The sequence below is a fragment of the Leptonychotes weddellii genome, chromosome 13 (assembly GCF_054177405.1).
Source record: "Leptonychotes weddellii isolate Sample4059 chromosome 13, ASM5417740v2, whole genome shotgun sequence".
Taxonomy (NCBI): Eukaryota; Metazoa; Chordata; class Mammalia; order Carnivora; family Phocidae; genus Leptonychotes; species Leptonychotes weddellii.
In genome coordinates this window covers 76,868,725-76,884,597 of record NC_138381.1, presented here as the reverse complement: position 1 = coordinate 76,884,597, position 15,873 = coordinate 76,868,725, and the positions used below count along the sequence as shown (strand labels likewise).

The following is a 15,873-nucleotide window of genomic DNA, read 5'->3' as shown; positions in this document are numbered from 1 at the left end:
TTTTGAGCTAGCATGAGGTCAGGGGACCCATTGCTGGGGTTGAGGGCAGAAGGCATCTGGAAATGAGGTGTCCACAGGGCCACTCAGGTCCCCAAAACGAGAGCACACTAGGGCCCCCGAGTGAGGGGCTTGCTGATGACTACCACACGAAGCCCACGTGGCATGCAGAGTTGGGAAGCACTCACCCAAAGGAGGCTTGCCGAGCTGGGAAAGTCTGAGCAAACTGCCACCCAAGAGGGCGGGGACTTGAAAAACATCTTTTATTTGCTCAGTGGTCTCCATTAGAAAGACCTGAGACCATTTTACTCTATGCGTTCAAAAGAACACCTGAGGTAATGAGGATAGACTACGACTTGGAAAGAGGTCTACGGGCCAAGTCATATTCAAATATCATCAAGAAACAGACAAAGACGGATCCTAGTGTTATGTATAGTTCTTGAAAAAGGCATGCTTTCACCAAATATAGTTCTTGGAGCATGCGCATTTTTTCACACACAAACTTAAAACTTTAATATGATGATCTCCTAAGAATGACCTACCGATCCTCACTTGATCACCTTCTGTTCAAATACTCGGGAAGACAGCAGCTGAATTAAGTCGAGGAAATTTAGAGAGGCGGTTTAAAAAAAAAAAAAAAGGTAAGTCCAAAGGAGAAGAAACTCAAAGTCAGGCAAAGTGTGACAAATTTTAAAAACTTAAACAAAGGGAAGGCAGCAAGTGCCTAGCCTCAGAGGAAAAAAGTTTAGTCAACATGAAAAGCCACTGGGGCTCCAGCTCATGCTGGAACTTCTGAGGATACACCAGGGGCTCTGACCATTGCATGTTTGTCCACAGAAGCAAACGAGCTGCAAAACCCATACAGGCAAACACGTGGAAAAGCAAGGTCACTTCCTCTAAAAACCTCCCCAAAAGCATTCTGAGCAGGAAAACAGGTTGCACTCAGTTCTTACTTGGCAATTCCCCGGGATTGGCCCATTCCCCTTCCGTATCGGCAGAAGGCAAAGAAGCAAGTCGTTTAATACATTCATCAAATTTAATCCTTCCATCCTCGAGCAGAGAAGCGCCCAGAGAACAGTACAGAGCCTCTAAGAAATAGCACTCCAGAAGGTCGGGGTCCTCTATTTCTCCTTCTAGTAGTGCATCCAACATCTTGGTTAACTGGGTTACCTAGTGCACAGGAAAATCCCCAATCAGCCCATATATTGTACTCCCCCCACCCCAGGGTCAGTTCTGGTCCTAAATCCTGGGATCCCAGGTCCCAGAGTGATAGGAACTTATGACCCACCATACTGGTTCAATCAGATGGAGCCTGGCATCTTGTCCTGCACAGGGTCCCTGAAGGAAGAGCTGTGTCTTCCTTGTCAGTAACCTGCAATGTTACAGTTCACCCCCCTAGCATCTCTGCTTCCCTTGGACTATGGGTCCACCTTTAGGGAAGAATTTCTCTTTGCTAACAGAGAGAGTTTCTTACCATATTTAGGTCTGTCTGAGGGACTACTGTCTTCAGCTTCTCGCCTTGTCTTCCATCCACTATCCCTTCCACTATCACATCGATGAGATAGGGCACGTATTTCTCAAAGAGACTCTCTAAATTGCCCTGCTCTACCTATAAAAGAGCAGAATTCCAATGCATTTTCAAGGATTCCTTTATTTAAATGGAAGCTAGTGGAAAGCTTATCTTGGCAAAAGAGGGATGAGAAAGGTCTTCTGATGAATGATAAATTTGACAGGTGAGTAAACCCTGGTAATAGTGCCTTATATTTGTAGAGATTTGTCCCCTATAGTGCACTTTCATCGTGAAGCATTTCATTTCACTGCCATAGAGTCTACCCCACCACCGGGGAGGGAGGGAGGATAGCAGATCCCATTTGACAGAAATGGGGCTGATTATCTTTGAATTCAAGTTACATGGCCACAGTCATCTTGCAAAGAGTGCAAAGCAGCAGAAGGCCCCTCTTCTGAAGAAGACCACCAGAGATTGCATGGGCCATTAGACAGCCCTCTCTCCCTTACAGCAATGCCTCCCATGGTCCTATCATGCTCCCCTTGGTCTTCTCTTCTGTGGGATAATTATGTCCTGGTTTCCAATTCACTATCAGCCTAATGGTCCTTCTAGTGATACTTTGAGAATATGGTCATGGTGTCCTGGGTGTGGTCAAATCTTCACATGTGTGTGGGCCTCACAACCTTCACATGACTGTCACACCTATCTCTGCACTTTTTTTTTTTTAAGATTTTTTTTATTTATCTGAGAGAGAGAAAGAGCAAGAGCATAAGCAGGGGGAGGGACAGAGGGAGAAACAGACTCCCCACTGAGCAGGGAGCCGATGTGAGGCTCGATCCAGGACCCTGGGATCATGACCTGAGCCGAAGGCAGACGCTTGACTGAGCCACCCAGGCTCCCACTCTGCACTTTTTAATGAAGCCTTTTGTACAATGATACAGGTTTTAGCAGCCACGTGACACATGACAGAGTTTGAAGTTAACTAAAACCATCAGAACTCAATTACATGACAAGCTAGGTCCTTCACACACAACATTCATCCAATTAAGTAAAAGCTGGGCCCAGCCCCTCTAGAGACAAGTCTCTTAATAGCTGGGCCTGGCTGGACCAGGATTTGCCAACTACAACCCACAAGCCAAATCTGGCCCACCACCTGTTTATGTAAATAAAGTTTTATTGGTACATAGATATGCCCATTCACCTACAATGGCTGCTTTCAGGCCACAATGGCATAGTTCAGTAGTTGCAAAAGAAACCATATGGCCCACAGACCTTAAAATATTTACTCTCTATCCCTTTACGGAAAAAATTGTCAGCCCCTGATCTATATTATCAAAATCATTACCTATCCCATCAGTTATGGAATTATCTGGAAATCTCCTAAGTGTATCTTCCATGTTTTCAACCAATTTATTAATAACACTAAGTGCTTAAGATCATAAACAGATCAAGGTCAAGGTCATGGCTTTAACTACAAACATCCCTCTGGATTATGTTTATCCAACTAACCACTAGTACTAATAACTTTTAAGTTCATTTTAGAAATAATTTCCACCTTGTTTTGTATTTCATTAACCCATTTTTTCCAGAATGGTTGATATTTCAAGTTTTTAGGATCCACATAAACCATTCCACATCGAGACACAGTTGCAGGAGAGGCATACTGTAAATCTCCAACCTGGAGAAATAAAGAAAGCCAGTCATGTCTACAGCTATAAACAACTAGACTGCATGTTTAAAAGCCTTTGCTTTATGTAAAGTTTTTTCAACTGCATAAAACCCATGTCATACCCAGATTAACACAGCTTTCATGAGGCTTCTAACTGAACACTTAAGTTTACCATGGGAAGATTATACATTCTGATGTAGCACCTTTTTAAGTTTTCCTTAACTATAAATTAACGTGAAAATTAATATACTTTAGACTACCTGACAAAAATAGAAAACTATAGAGGAGAAAATAAGTTATCCAAAATCCCAACACCAAGAAACAAACATTGTTTTGGAGTATTTTCCTCTCAGTCTTTTTTCTTCACTTTTTTAAAACGTCGTTGAGATTGGGTAGTATAAAACTTAATATGTATGCACCTAAACTATAAATATAACACACTTATCTCTCTATGAAAAAACACAGTTCAGTCAACCAATAAGAATGATATGCACAAATATTTATGCATCGACAAATTTTGCAGGCCAAGTTAAAAACAGCATTGACATTAAGCCAAAGTGAAAGCAAGTCTCAGGGCCACCACTGTGAAACAGGTTCAAAAGATACGATAGAAAGTTTGAAAATTTCAAACAAATGAAGAAAAGTTAAAGGCAAATAGTGTGAGAGAAAAAAGAAGGCAACTACAAACTCCAGATTAAAAAAAAAGACTCTAAAAGAAAGTAAACATAATAACAGTATACTAGTTGGCTCTACAGTAAATATTTCCATATACATAATAATGCAAATACTGTTTACTGATTTAACTGATTTAGCAATATAGTATTCTGAGGAGGGGAGTAAGCTAGAGGCATGAGAGATGAACTCTCACTTTCATAGCAGTCATAGCATAGACTGGAAGGAAGGAACAGCATGCTAAGTGTGTTATTTACTGAAACTAGGATAATGATCAGAAGTAATGCAAGAGTGAAAAGTAGTTACTTCTGGGATTCAATAAAGAGGGATAAGAGGAGTAGGGGGAGTACTGAGTTGTACTCATCATAAAAACTCTTCTGCATTGTTTGGGTTTTCTTTAGTCATCTATATTTACTACCAATTTAATGAACATTTAAATTTTTAATTAAAAGACATATTAAAAATTATTTTTCATCACTACTTGCCTCAAAGAGCAGAGCACAGTGTGCTTGAAGCCGAATGCGCTCACCATTGGCCAACGTCAACAGCTTGTTGTCATCCATCACAGAATTCATGTTTTCCACCCACAGAGCATCTACATCACCATCAAATAAAATATACCTGTAGCAAAGAAAAGTAAGCCAAGCTTTGGAAGAGGCATACTGTAAATCTCCAACCTGGAGAAATAAAGAAAACCAGTCATGTCTACAGCTATAAACAACTAGACTGCATGTTTAAAAGCCTTTGCTTTATGTAAAGTTCATGAACCTCCCCATTCATGCTGATGTCTTTTTCCTGGAGTTTTGTCCCAGGACCTGTGACAGAGCACCCAACTTGGTCCAGAGCTTTGACGCATAAAATCAAATGGAAAAACAACAACAACAACATAAAAATTGAGTCCAGGCCCCTGTGTGGCTTGTTCAGTTGAGCATCCAACTTTTGGTTTCTGCTCAGGTCATGATCTCATGGGTCATGGGCTCAGGTCCCACTTCGGGCTCGGTGCTCAGCAGGGACTATGCTTGGAGATTCTCTCCCTCTGCCCCTCCACTCGTGCACTCTCTCTCCCTCAAATAAATAATCTTACAAAAACTGTTTGAGTCAGTCAGCAACATTGAATTGAGAAATTAAGAATTAAGAAACTTCACACAAAAATCTGGATGTCTTGCTTCTCTTGCAGACTGGAGGGCTGACAACACAGACCTGCATTCTGGCATAGGAACAATCTGCAGAAGCACAGTAGCAGCTGTCCATGGAGACAGACAGTACCATGATCTCATTTTTTTCTTGAAACTGAGACTGAATAGCAATGGCTATTTATCACTGGTTTTTACACCAAGTTTTCTCATGGTAAGGTTAAGAGAAAAGGGAAATATTTTATATACCCATGTGCAATGGGTTGAATGGTGACCCCCAAAAGATATGTCCATCCAGAACTTGTGATGAGACCTTATTTGGGGGGAAAGGGGGGTCTTTGCTGATGTAATTAAAGATCTCAAGATGACAGCATCTTAGATTATCCAGGTGGGGCCTTCTCCAATGACAAGTACCCTTACAGAGGGGAGAGTATCCTCACAGTCAAGGAGACAGAGATAACACATAGAGAACTAAGATCCCACCCGGTACTTTGTGAACAGGGCCCTCAACATCTGACTCTAAGTCTGTGGGCATCCATGCATGAAACTGCAATACCGTCCATTGTCTTTTTTACCCATAACATTTAGATAATTAACATGAACTAACCCAGGCTCTCTCCTACTCACAAAGGTACTCACTTTCGCTCCTTCTTATCTGTTGGCCTGTTGATCTCCCTGAAGATGTTTGACAGTACCCCATCTGTCCAGTCTCGGGTAGTGGGGTCCAGGATGCCATAGAGCTCTATGACACTCATGGCTTTGGGATTCAGGATGTACAACTTTGTCATCAGCCCAAGCCTAAATCAAAGGAGAGGCTTCAGCTGTGGTCCAGGTGGCCTAAACGCATTAGGAAAACAGTCTGGGCCACCTGTGTGGGGATTTGATGTTTTAGATCCAATCCAGAATTAAAATGCAATCCACACATCTGAAACTAATGATGTACTACTACATGTTGGCTAATCGAATTTAAGTAAAATAAAACACAACACAACCCACACAAACTCTCCGCTGGGCTTCCCACTTACTGTTAATGGCTTACACTAAATGCAAGGGAACCATGTTTCACCGAAAATGTGGCCCCAACACAAGTAAGATCTGAACTAAAAACACAGCTTTGCCTTTTGAGGGCATCGAGAAGCTAAGTTATATGTTCATGCCTATGACTATTTATGTAAATATTTCTTAATTAGCTTATAGGAGATAATAGTCATCCAGGACAACATAACACACCCTTGGACTACTAATGTTCAATCCCTCATATTTACGGGATATCTGCTCTGTGTTGCTGACTTTATAAATCGTGTAGACAGGGCATTTGCCACCATAATGCCTATAAATTCCTGTAACATTATGGGATTAATTCATCTACAGAAAACCAGACTTCACACAAACAGTAGTTCATAATTAACTAAATAAGTAAATAAAAATAATGGTGACATGTAAATACACACATGTAAATGAAGTTCTATCAATTACCTATGATGAATTAATTAAAGAATAAAAGGCAGGGGTACCTGGATGGCTCAGGTCATGATCTCAGGGTTAAGCATCTGCCTTTGGCTCAGGTCATGATCTCAGGGTCCTGGGATCGAGCCCACATCAGGCTCCCTGCTGAGCAGGGAGCCTGCTTCTCCCTCTGCCTCTGTCTGTCTCTCATGAATAAGTAAAATATTAAAAAAAAGAATAAAAGGCAGGATGGCTATGGCACACCCATTTAAAATCAGTAAGCCACTGTCCACTGGTTTTCTCATAAGAAACGTAAGAAGAAATAAGAAAAAAAAAAATGACACTTACTCATTAGCTTTATAGACTATCTAGAAATGTTAGTCACAAAGATTATAAGGCTTGATTTAGATTTTTGCTGGAATATTAGCATGAAGTCTTTCTGGAAGCTAGTTCTTGCTTAAGAGAAAAGTGAGAAGTCAGAAGAACCAACTCAGTATAAGGATAGGCACTACATTCACTACAGGTCTTCAGAATATTCTGTATTAGGAGTGTGAGGTCCCTTTCCCTTGGAGCAGCAATGCTCCCACTGGGCTGGCGATAATAAGGCCTTTGGAGAGAGGACACTCTGTTTTTGGCCACTCTGATACCATAATAGTATTGCATAATGGTGAGTGTCCTGATTTACTTGGAAGGAGCAACCTGAACACCAAGAAAATACAACTTAAGTTAATTTTCAAAATATCCTTATAAGGCTGTTTGTGAAACACTCCTCTCACATATAAACCCAGTCATAGTCCGATGCACGAAAGGGTCACTGTTTTGCCTTCTAAACTAGCAAATCAGCAATGAAACAAGTAGAGACGCTCTGAGTCTAACATGGTGTTTAGGACACTGATGTGTTCAGATTTCAGTACTCAGGACTGAATATTGACCCTGTGTAATGGGTGCCCCCCTTCTCTCTTTTTGTATTGTATGCAATTCTGAAGATGATTGGGTCATGAAAATAACTGGTGGCCATACGTCCAATGCATTAAAAATGTTTTGTGTTCCTTTCTAACTGGATTACACCTGGATTAAAAATGTCTTCTTTTGGTAGCTATATGTAGTTTCAAACATGAATGAACTTTTTGCTTTCGTAATTTTAAAAAAATGCAGTGTTTGGAGCACCTGGGTGGCTCAGTCAGTTAAGCATCTGACTTGATTTCAGCTCAGGTCATGATCTCAGAGTCGTGAGATTGAGCCCCACAACAGGGTCCACGCTCAGCATGAGTCTGCTTGAGATTCCGTCCCCCCCCCTCCCCCAACTCTCTAAATACATTAAATAAATAAATAAATAAAAATTTTTTTAAAAGGCAGTGTTTTACAACAAATTTTACCTCCCAGGAATTGAGAAAGCAAAGTGGGGTTAGGTGATACCACCACCATCCTGACCGGGACACCACCCTGGCAACCAGGCCCTCCCCTCGGGGTCATACTCACTTGGTCTGGGCCTGACACAGAGCATTAATGACCACGGACTTGCCCCCTCCGGTGGGCCCCACCACCATGGTCGTGTGGCGGGTTAACATGGTCTCGAACATCTGAACCACTTTATCCACCTGTGGGGCAACCATTGGCAGGAGTAAACACATCTTCTTTTTTTTTTTTAAACAGCTTTGTTGAGTTATAAATCACATACCACACAATTCACCCATTTAAGTGTGCAGTTCATTGGGTCTTAGTATGTGCAGCATTACCACATTCAATTTTAGAACATTTTCATCACCCCCAAAACTCTGCATTCATTCATCCCCACCCCCCAGCTGCTGACACCGCTCCCACGGTATATGCAGGCCTTCGTGTCTGGCTACTCTCACTTCGCATGTTCTCACGGTCCATCCACGTTGTGGCGTGGGTCAGGACTGACTTCTTCTTTGTGGCTGGGTACTATTCCACTGTGTGGATAGATTGCATCCACAATAAACCTATCCACAGTGGATAGGTTTATTCATCCATGGGTGAACATCTGCACTGTTTCTATTTCTGGGCTCTTACGAATAATGGTGCTACGAACATTTGTGTGAAAGTTCTTACGTGGACCTATGTTTTCATTTCCCCTGGGTAGGTACACAGGAGTGGGATTCCGGGGCATATGGTAACTCTACGGTTAACGTCTTGGGACTCTGCTAGACTATTTTTCCATAGCTGCTACGCCATTTCACATTCCCTTCCTAAACAACCACATCCAGAAGAAAACGTCAGGGTCAGGAAAGGTGCAGAGAGCTCTCTCATCTGTGGCTGGTACCTGCTGCCGCAGCCCGAGGCCTCTGGGGAGCCTGACGCCCTGAGACAGCCTGACCAGAGGCGGCCACTCTGGTCCTGCAGCCTTAGGCATTTACACCCTCAGCAGAACACTCCGGCAATAATTTATGGCTTACTGACAACATATACAACCTTACAGATTTCAGACGATCAAAATCTTATCAGTAACATCTAATTTAATTTTTCTTGCAAGTGTGACTCTGGAAAAAAGAAAAAGTTTGGGGTGGGGAGAGAACACGAGATGGTGGGACCCCAAAACGAAATACTTATCACATTATACCAAAAACACCTGGAGGGTGGTAGGTACATACCGTGGAATAGGACTCAGCCTCAAAAAGAAAGGTGATTCTGATACCTGCCACACTATGGATGAGCCAGGAGAACATGCTGAGTGAAATAAGCCAGTCACGAAAGGATGCATGCCGCCAGATGCCACTTACATGAGGTCCCCAGAGGAGTCAGATTCATGGAGACAGAAAGGGTGGGTGCCAGGGACTAGGGAGGGGGATGCGGAGTTGTTGATTAATGGGGACAGAGTGTCAGTTTTGCAGGATGGAGAAGTTGTGGAGATCTGTTTCACAGCAATATGAATATACTTAACACTGCTAAACTGTATGAAAAATGGGTAAGATGGAAATTTTCGTTATGGGTACTTCACCACAATAAAAAAAAAAAAGAGAGAGAGAGAGAGAGAAATGCTTAAGATGGTAAATGTTAGGTGTGTTTTACCACATCTAATTTTTTTCAAATGGAAAGGACCCAGACGCCGCCTGTGGACTCCTTTGCACACCAACTTACCTGGACAGGTAGGACAACGTAGCCACCCTCCTCCAGCACCCGCTCCACGGCATCGTTAAAATCAGGGTAGCGAACGCGCGGGCAGTCTAGTCCAGGAAACAGGTCAGAAATCAAACCAAGGAAAAGAGGGACGTCCTCAAATACGAACTTGGGCAGATTCATGTCTCGAAGGGCCCTCATCAGCACCACATCCTGGATGGAACAGAAGAGACGTCTTCAAAGATATTTTCGAAAGACCCAGGGACTAGTCTAGAAATCCACTTATGAAATATAAAACGAAACTGTATATAAAATATAAGACCTACAGCCCTGCAAGTGTAGTCGCTGGAGAAACATGGGAGCCTGCTGCCCACAAAACAGCAATGGCTGATGTCTGCTTTAGAGGAAGTCTCATGCTTTTATTGCAAATCAGAAAAAACACCGCAAACTTAGGCTCATGTCTTCCTGAGAACGGGGTTTGTCCCCACCCCTCCACCCCACCTTCCTGCAGACACTTTGGTGCTGTGAAGACCTTCAACTTGGCCTATGATAATTAGTCAAATTAGAAAAAATAATAATAAATTATAAGAGACTCAATTAAGGCCAGCAACCAAATGAAGTGACAGCGAAGACTAAAACTTTCCAATGGGGACCATACTGTAGCCCATCTTCTCACCCCAGTGTTTGTTCGGCGCGGGAGAACTGGAGGAAGCCCCGGAGGACGCCCACATGCATGGCCCCCTACCTCTCTAAGGTCAGAAGAGCCTCTCTTCAGCTCTCCAGCCATTACCAACACGGACTTCAGGGCTCTCAGTCCAAAATCATAGTGATGTTGCTTGGAGAGTTGCTCCCGGGCCAGCTTATAAAGGACGGTCATCTTTTTGGCCAGGGTCTTTTGCGATCAAAGACAATGAAAAGCAAAGAAAGAAAATGACCCGAAAGCAACAGGACACCATTCCACAAAGAAAATGGACATAAAGGTGTTCAGGTGGAGCACTGCCTCCTAGAGCAACAACTTAGGGTGGGGCCTTCGTTTTCAGCGATGACAAATTAGGCACTAATTTCAGAGAATGCAGGTCTTACCAAACTTTGAGGACTGTCATTGAAAGCTGAGGAAGATCTTCACTGGCTTAAAGAATAGAACCTGTCCAACTTTTTAAATCCTAGCAATCACACTCTGAAGATATGCTTCCTGTTTATTTGGACCTGAACATATTATTAAATCTCCTGGGGGGCACCTGGGTGGCTCAGTCAGTTAAGCATCTGCCTTCAGCTCAGGTCATGATCCTGGGGTCCTGGGACTGAGCCCCGCATCGGGCTCCCTGCTCAGTAGGGAGTCTGCTTCTCCCTTTCCCTCTGTCCCTCCCCTCAACTCCTGCTCACGCATGCTCTCTCTCTCTTGCTCTCAGTCTCTCTCAAATAAATAAATAAAATCTTTTTTATAAAAAAAAAAAGCTTCTCCTGTAACTCATTTTTCAAGACGAATCAGCCACTCATAGACTACTGATGTAGCCACTGATGCAGACGACTACTTCAAGTATTCAAAGCCTGCTGCTCCCTAAGGATGGCGTGGGGACTAAGAACCAGAGATCCCAACACTCCTGGTCAAAATCCGGACAACACGCGAGCAGTAAGAGCCTTTTTAAAAAAAAATTACACAAAAGAAACCTCACAACCCTTTGTGTTGAAAGTATTTGCTATTTTGCACATTTTCCAGAAGCTTCTGGGAAAATACAGGTGCATACTTTTTTATACATATTTTCTAAGATGATAAAGGAGATTGTGTGCATGTGTGTTTGTGTGCGTCTGCGTGTTTTAAAAGCCACCTATTCTCACGGCATGAGGCTAAGTGAAAGAAGCCCATCAAAGAGGGTTACATACGTATGATTCCATGCATGGAAGATTCTCGAAGTGACCAACTGTCACGACAAAGAATGACAGGTGGTTGCCAGGAGTCAGCGCGGGCGAAGGGTGTGTTACCAGGGGATGACAGGAGGGGCTTTCTTTGTGGTGATGGCCCAGCTCTGAATCGGGAGTGTGGAGCTGGTTATGCCACACACGTGACAAAATGTTCTAGAACTCTACATACATACCAGAGAGAGAGAGAGAGAGGACGTAAAGCCTGATGGAATCCGGGTAAAGGCTATACCTGAGCTAACAGCACTGTGCCCTCGTCACTTCCCCGGTTTTGACAACCTGCCTTAGGGGGTATAAGATGTCCTCACTGGGGGAGGGCCACGTGGAACTCTGCACTATTTTGCCACTTTTTTTTTTTTTAAGATTTTATTTATTTATTTGACAGAGAGAGATACAGCGAGAGAGGGAACACAAGCAGGGGGAGCGGGAGAGGGAGAAGCAGGCTTCCTGAGGAGCAGGGAGCCCGATGCGGGGCTCGATCCCAGGACCCTGGGATCGTGACCTGAGCCGAAGGCAGACGCTTAACGACTGAGCCATCCAGGAGCCCCTATTTTTGCCACTTCTTGTGAGTCAAATTACTCAAAAATAAGACTTACAATTTTAAAAAGAGACCAGGAGGAGGAGAGAGGCAAAGCAAAAAACAAACAAACAAACAAACTAAGCCACACAGAATGCAAACTTCCCAAGTGCCCCGTCTGAGAGTGGAGCCAGGCTCCTGGGATGGCCGGGCCGGGCGCTAACGAGGCCGCACCTTGGCCCAGAGGAAGCCCTCCGAGAAGAGCATGATCTCGCAGATCTGCTGCAGGTCAGGCGCGATCACCACCACGGGCCTGAAGAGGGCCTTCACCGACTCCGGCAGCTCCGTGCGGCCCGCGTAGCCCGGGTTCATGGTGATGAAGATGCCCATTCTCGAGTCCAGGGAGATCTCCTGCCCTTCAAACTGGAGGATGATAGGAAAGGAAGACGGTTACAAGGCCAGCAGGCCCACCACCGGGGAGAGGGGGCTGGGAGAGCCACGGGACCGTCCGTCTTCACAGGTATAAGGCAGAGGCCACCCTTTGACTCCCTTCCGTTTCCAGGCATTAAACATGGAGTCCTCGTGCTTATGACCTGAGTGTTCTAGGCGGCAAGCCTTGACCTCCCCCCCAACCCTGATCCGAATCCAGGCTCTGCACACTTGAGAAGTGGCTGAAGCTGGGAAAGAGTGCAGTCTGGGGATGCCCCAGATGCCCCTATACTTTGAGTTTCTTTAGCCTCTGGTTCAGTTTCACCTGTTTCAACTTTTTCTCTAAGATTTTACTATTTTATTTCTTTCACTGGTCCACCACATAGACAAAGACAGAAAACTGTGTTTTTATGAAGCACAGATTGCCTCGGGAGCTAATGCGGCCCCGAGGAAGGAAGCCACTGTCTTGTCTCCCAAGCCCACGCTGAGACCGCCCTCACCCACTCCCTGATATCCATGTGGGGCCCAGATTGCCTTCTGGACAGACAGGCCTGCTCTTTAAAAAAAAACAGCTTCTAGGGATGCCTGGGTGGCTCAGTCGGTTAAGCATCTGCCTTCAGCTCAGGTCATGATCCCAGGGTTCTGGGATCGAGCCCCACATTGGGCTCCTTGCTCAGCAGGGAGCCCGCTTCTCCCTCTGCCTCTGACTCCCTCTGCTTGTGCTCTCTCTCTCTGACAAATAAATAAAATCTTAAAAAAAAAAAAAAACACAGGTTCTACAAACCTGAATGCACTTCAGGTTCAATTTCCCTCCCTCAGAAGCAGTAAGCTTGGCCCTAAAATATTTCAGAAGAACCAATTAAAAGAAAATGCATCCAAAGCCTTTATGGGAATCCTGAAAATGTTTAACAGGATCAAGTTTACATAATCTCTTGACAGTGAGCCTCACTGAGATCTGGGAGAAAAGCAGGCGGGATGCCAGGGCCACAGAAGTACCCACAAGTGAATCCTCACCAGCCCAAGCCAAATTTGTGCCCTGAACTTCTTGATGAGGCTCTGTAGGACCCTGGACGATATATAGGCATTTTCAGGCACAAAGGAAGGAAGGACAATTTCAGGCAGACAGGAACACGTTTGGTGTGACAGAGCCTGGTGTGTCTGCAGGGCGAGTGGCATGTGGATGACAGAATGCTGGGAACACAGGGTCACAGGGGGAACAGCAGAGCACATTAGGATCCCAGGGGGCCCGGTGCAGGGATGTGGCCCAGCCACTCTGGTCCCTTTGGTCAGAGAACCCACTTCTGGGCTATCTAAATTATGTAATAAGATCATGTTTCTCCAAATTCTGATCCAGCCTCGTCAGCTGTAACTTAATACAGACTTACCAACTCAGGTCTACAAACGCATCCTTGGATGGGCAGAGATTGGTGGATGCTCAAAAATTTTTCACATCTGCCTTTTCGTTTTGATAACAAACAAACCTTAAAAATCCTCTAACTTGACGAGGTAGGAAGGCAAAATTTTGTGTTTGTGTGATAACATCTATTGAAAGACATTTTGATCAGACCATTAATCTTGAAGACTGCTTTTTTCTCGAACTTGGGAAGTGACCAATAATATATTTTTTTTCTTTAATGGGGGCTCTGTCCACCACTTACTTGAGAACACTGCCTTACCCATCGGTAGCTACTACTACTTCTACTACTGGAATTCGTTCGAAGTTCTAGAATATTGCAGTTCCTAATTCTCAAAGAGGCTGATAATTTTGGGGAAACCCAACCATCTCAATTTGAAAGCAAAAATCTGTCAAATCTTCATCTGATGTTTCTAAAGTCACACGGCAAAGCTTCCACCCCGGAGAATGTGATCGGGTCAGGCTGCATGCTCGCGCCCACCTGGAACGTGGTTAGCTGATGGATCAGAGCATTTCGGATCGTCTGAATCTGAGAGGAGATGACTGACAGCACAGAGGCATCGATTCGATTAAACTCATCAAAGCAGCCCCAAGCCCCACACTGGGCGAGGCCAGAGAAAATCTTCCCAATGGCCTAGCATAAAAGAAAAAAAAAAGCACAAGGGCAATTTTTACCTTTAAAATCGCACGCGATACATTTACAGATAGATTCCCTAAATTAAAACAGTGAACATCAGGTTGGTAGAGGCAGCAGGCCAACCGCCCCACTAATGGATCTTTCTGGCAAGACTTCCAGGACCCTCCTGGGCCAGCTCTCCTATTCACAGGAGTTTACAGATTAAGGATTTTTATGGAAAACTCCAGAGTCCTGGCTTCTCTTGAAATACTGGAAAATCTAGCAGCCGGGGGTCCATTTTCGCCAAGTGGTAGCGATTAACCGCAGCTAGAGAGTGGCGCCCCCTGGGGCCGCAGCAGTGCCCTCCAGCCGGCCGTGGCCCTCGCCTGGCTCCTCACCTCCCTCCCTGTCTCCCCGTGCTGCGGTCCTCATTTACATTACCTACGCAGCTCTGGTGGCATTTCAGTTTACAACGTTTGCTCTGCATGCTGCTAACAAGCAGACACGTATAAGCTCTGAGACTGAGGGTCAAAGATTTTTTTCTGCTCCATTCTTCCAGCTGTCGCCCCGTCTTTTCATGGAGGAGTGTGGGGTGCAATGCCTTCCTCCCACGTCCCGCGTTCAGCTCTCCACCGTACCTTGTAATCCATGCCTTCTCCGCAGTTGGTCACGACACAGAGCAAGCCCAGGGCTTTGGCCAGATCCTTGGTGGTCTCGGTCTTGCCAGTACCTGCTGGGCCAGCAGGGGCCCCTCCCAGATACATGGACAGGGCCTGTTGATGAGCCAAATGCAAAACCTATGTTGTCTGATTCACACAAGGAAACAGGTGCTGCTTCCCGAAGCACTGTGACAACGTATGTGTACTATACATGTGGCAATGGACACGCTCGCACTCACCTGTCCTGATAGTCACTATCTTTTACATTTCTTTTCTGTTTTTCCATTGACCTCTGCTGGCCGCCCCCACGCTGTGATATAGGGACCAGTGACTAAGCGACATGCTGGAACGGGTGCCTCCTCCGAGGACGAGGCCCTAGCAGTTCCCAGAGCTGAGGCGAGACTCGAGCACACAGGTGCATCTGTGCCGTAAAGGATGAGCCCAAGGAAAGGTCTGGCCCTGTGTCTCCAAATTCTAGGAGTTGACCTCAGAGCCCGTGGAATGCCCTGAGAACTGTGACTCTGGGCCGCATGGTATCAGCCTGACCTCTGGAGAAGCTGGAAACTCAAGTCAGCCATGCAAGCAATCGGCCATTCCTACACGACCAGTCCCCAGCTGGAAACCTAGACACCACGTACGAGCTTCCCCACATGGCGACACTCGCTGCCCGTGGCCACGCGGAGCTGCTGTGAGAGCGAATGCTGTCCGCACGCCGACTCTGCCAGACGGAAGCGCAGCTCCCAGCCCCAGCCGTCTCCTGCTGCGGGGTTTGACCTGCACCCTCTGGCTATACTAAACCACAACCAGGACTGCGATGGC

At 45.2% G+C, this 15,873-nt stretch overlaps 1 protein-coding gene across 1 annotated transcript in view; it reads right to left on the bottom strand.

The window, feature by feature from the left end:
- DNAH10 (dynein axonemal heavy chain 10) overlaps positions 1-15,873 on the bottom strand; it is a 128,870-nt gene that overhangs the window by 47,967 nt on the left and 65,030 nt on the right. Inside the window, exons 33-43 of the mRNA XM_081800959.1 lie at positions 15,034-15,168; positions 14,261-14,413; positions 12,171-12,359; positions 10,248-10,394; positions 9,524-9,715; positions 7,904-8,022; positions 5,618-5,776; positions 4,331-4,466; positions 3,060-3,182; positions 1,472-1,606; positions 951-1,167 (exon numbers count right to left, since the gene is read on the bottom strand). Of these exons, the coding sequence (XP_081657085.1) occupies positions 951-1,167; positions 1,472-1,606; positions 3,060-3,182; positions 4,331-4,466; positions 5,618-5,776; positions 7,904-8,022; positions 9,524-9,715; positions 10,248-10,394; positions 12,171-12,359; positions 14,261-14,413; positions 15,034-15,168 (1,705 nt within the window). The remainder of the gene's footprint in view (positions 1-950; positions 1,168-1,471; positions 1,607-3,059; positions 3,183-4,330; positions 4,467-5,617; positions 5,777-7,903; positions 8,023-9,523; positions 9,716-10,247; positions 10,395-12,170; positions 12,360-14,260; positions 14,414-15,033; positions 15,169-15,873) is intronic.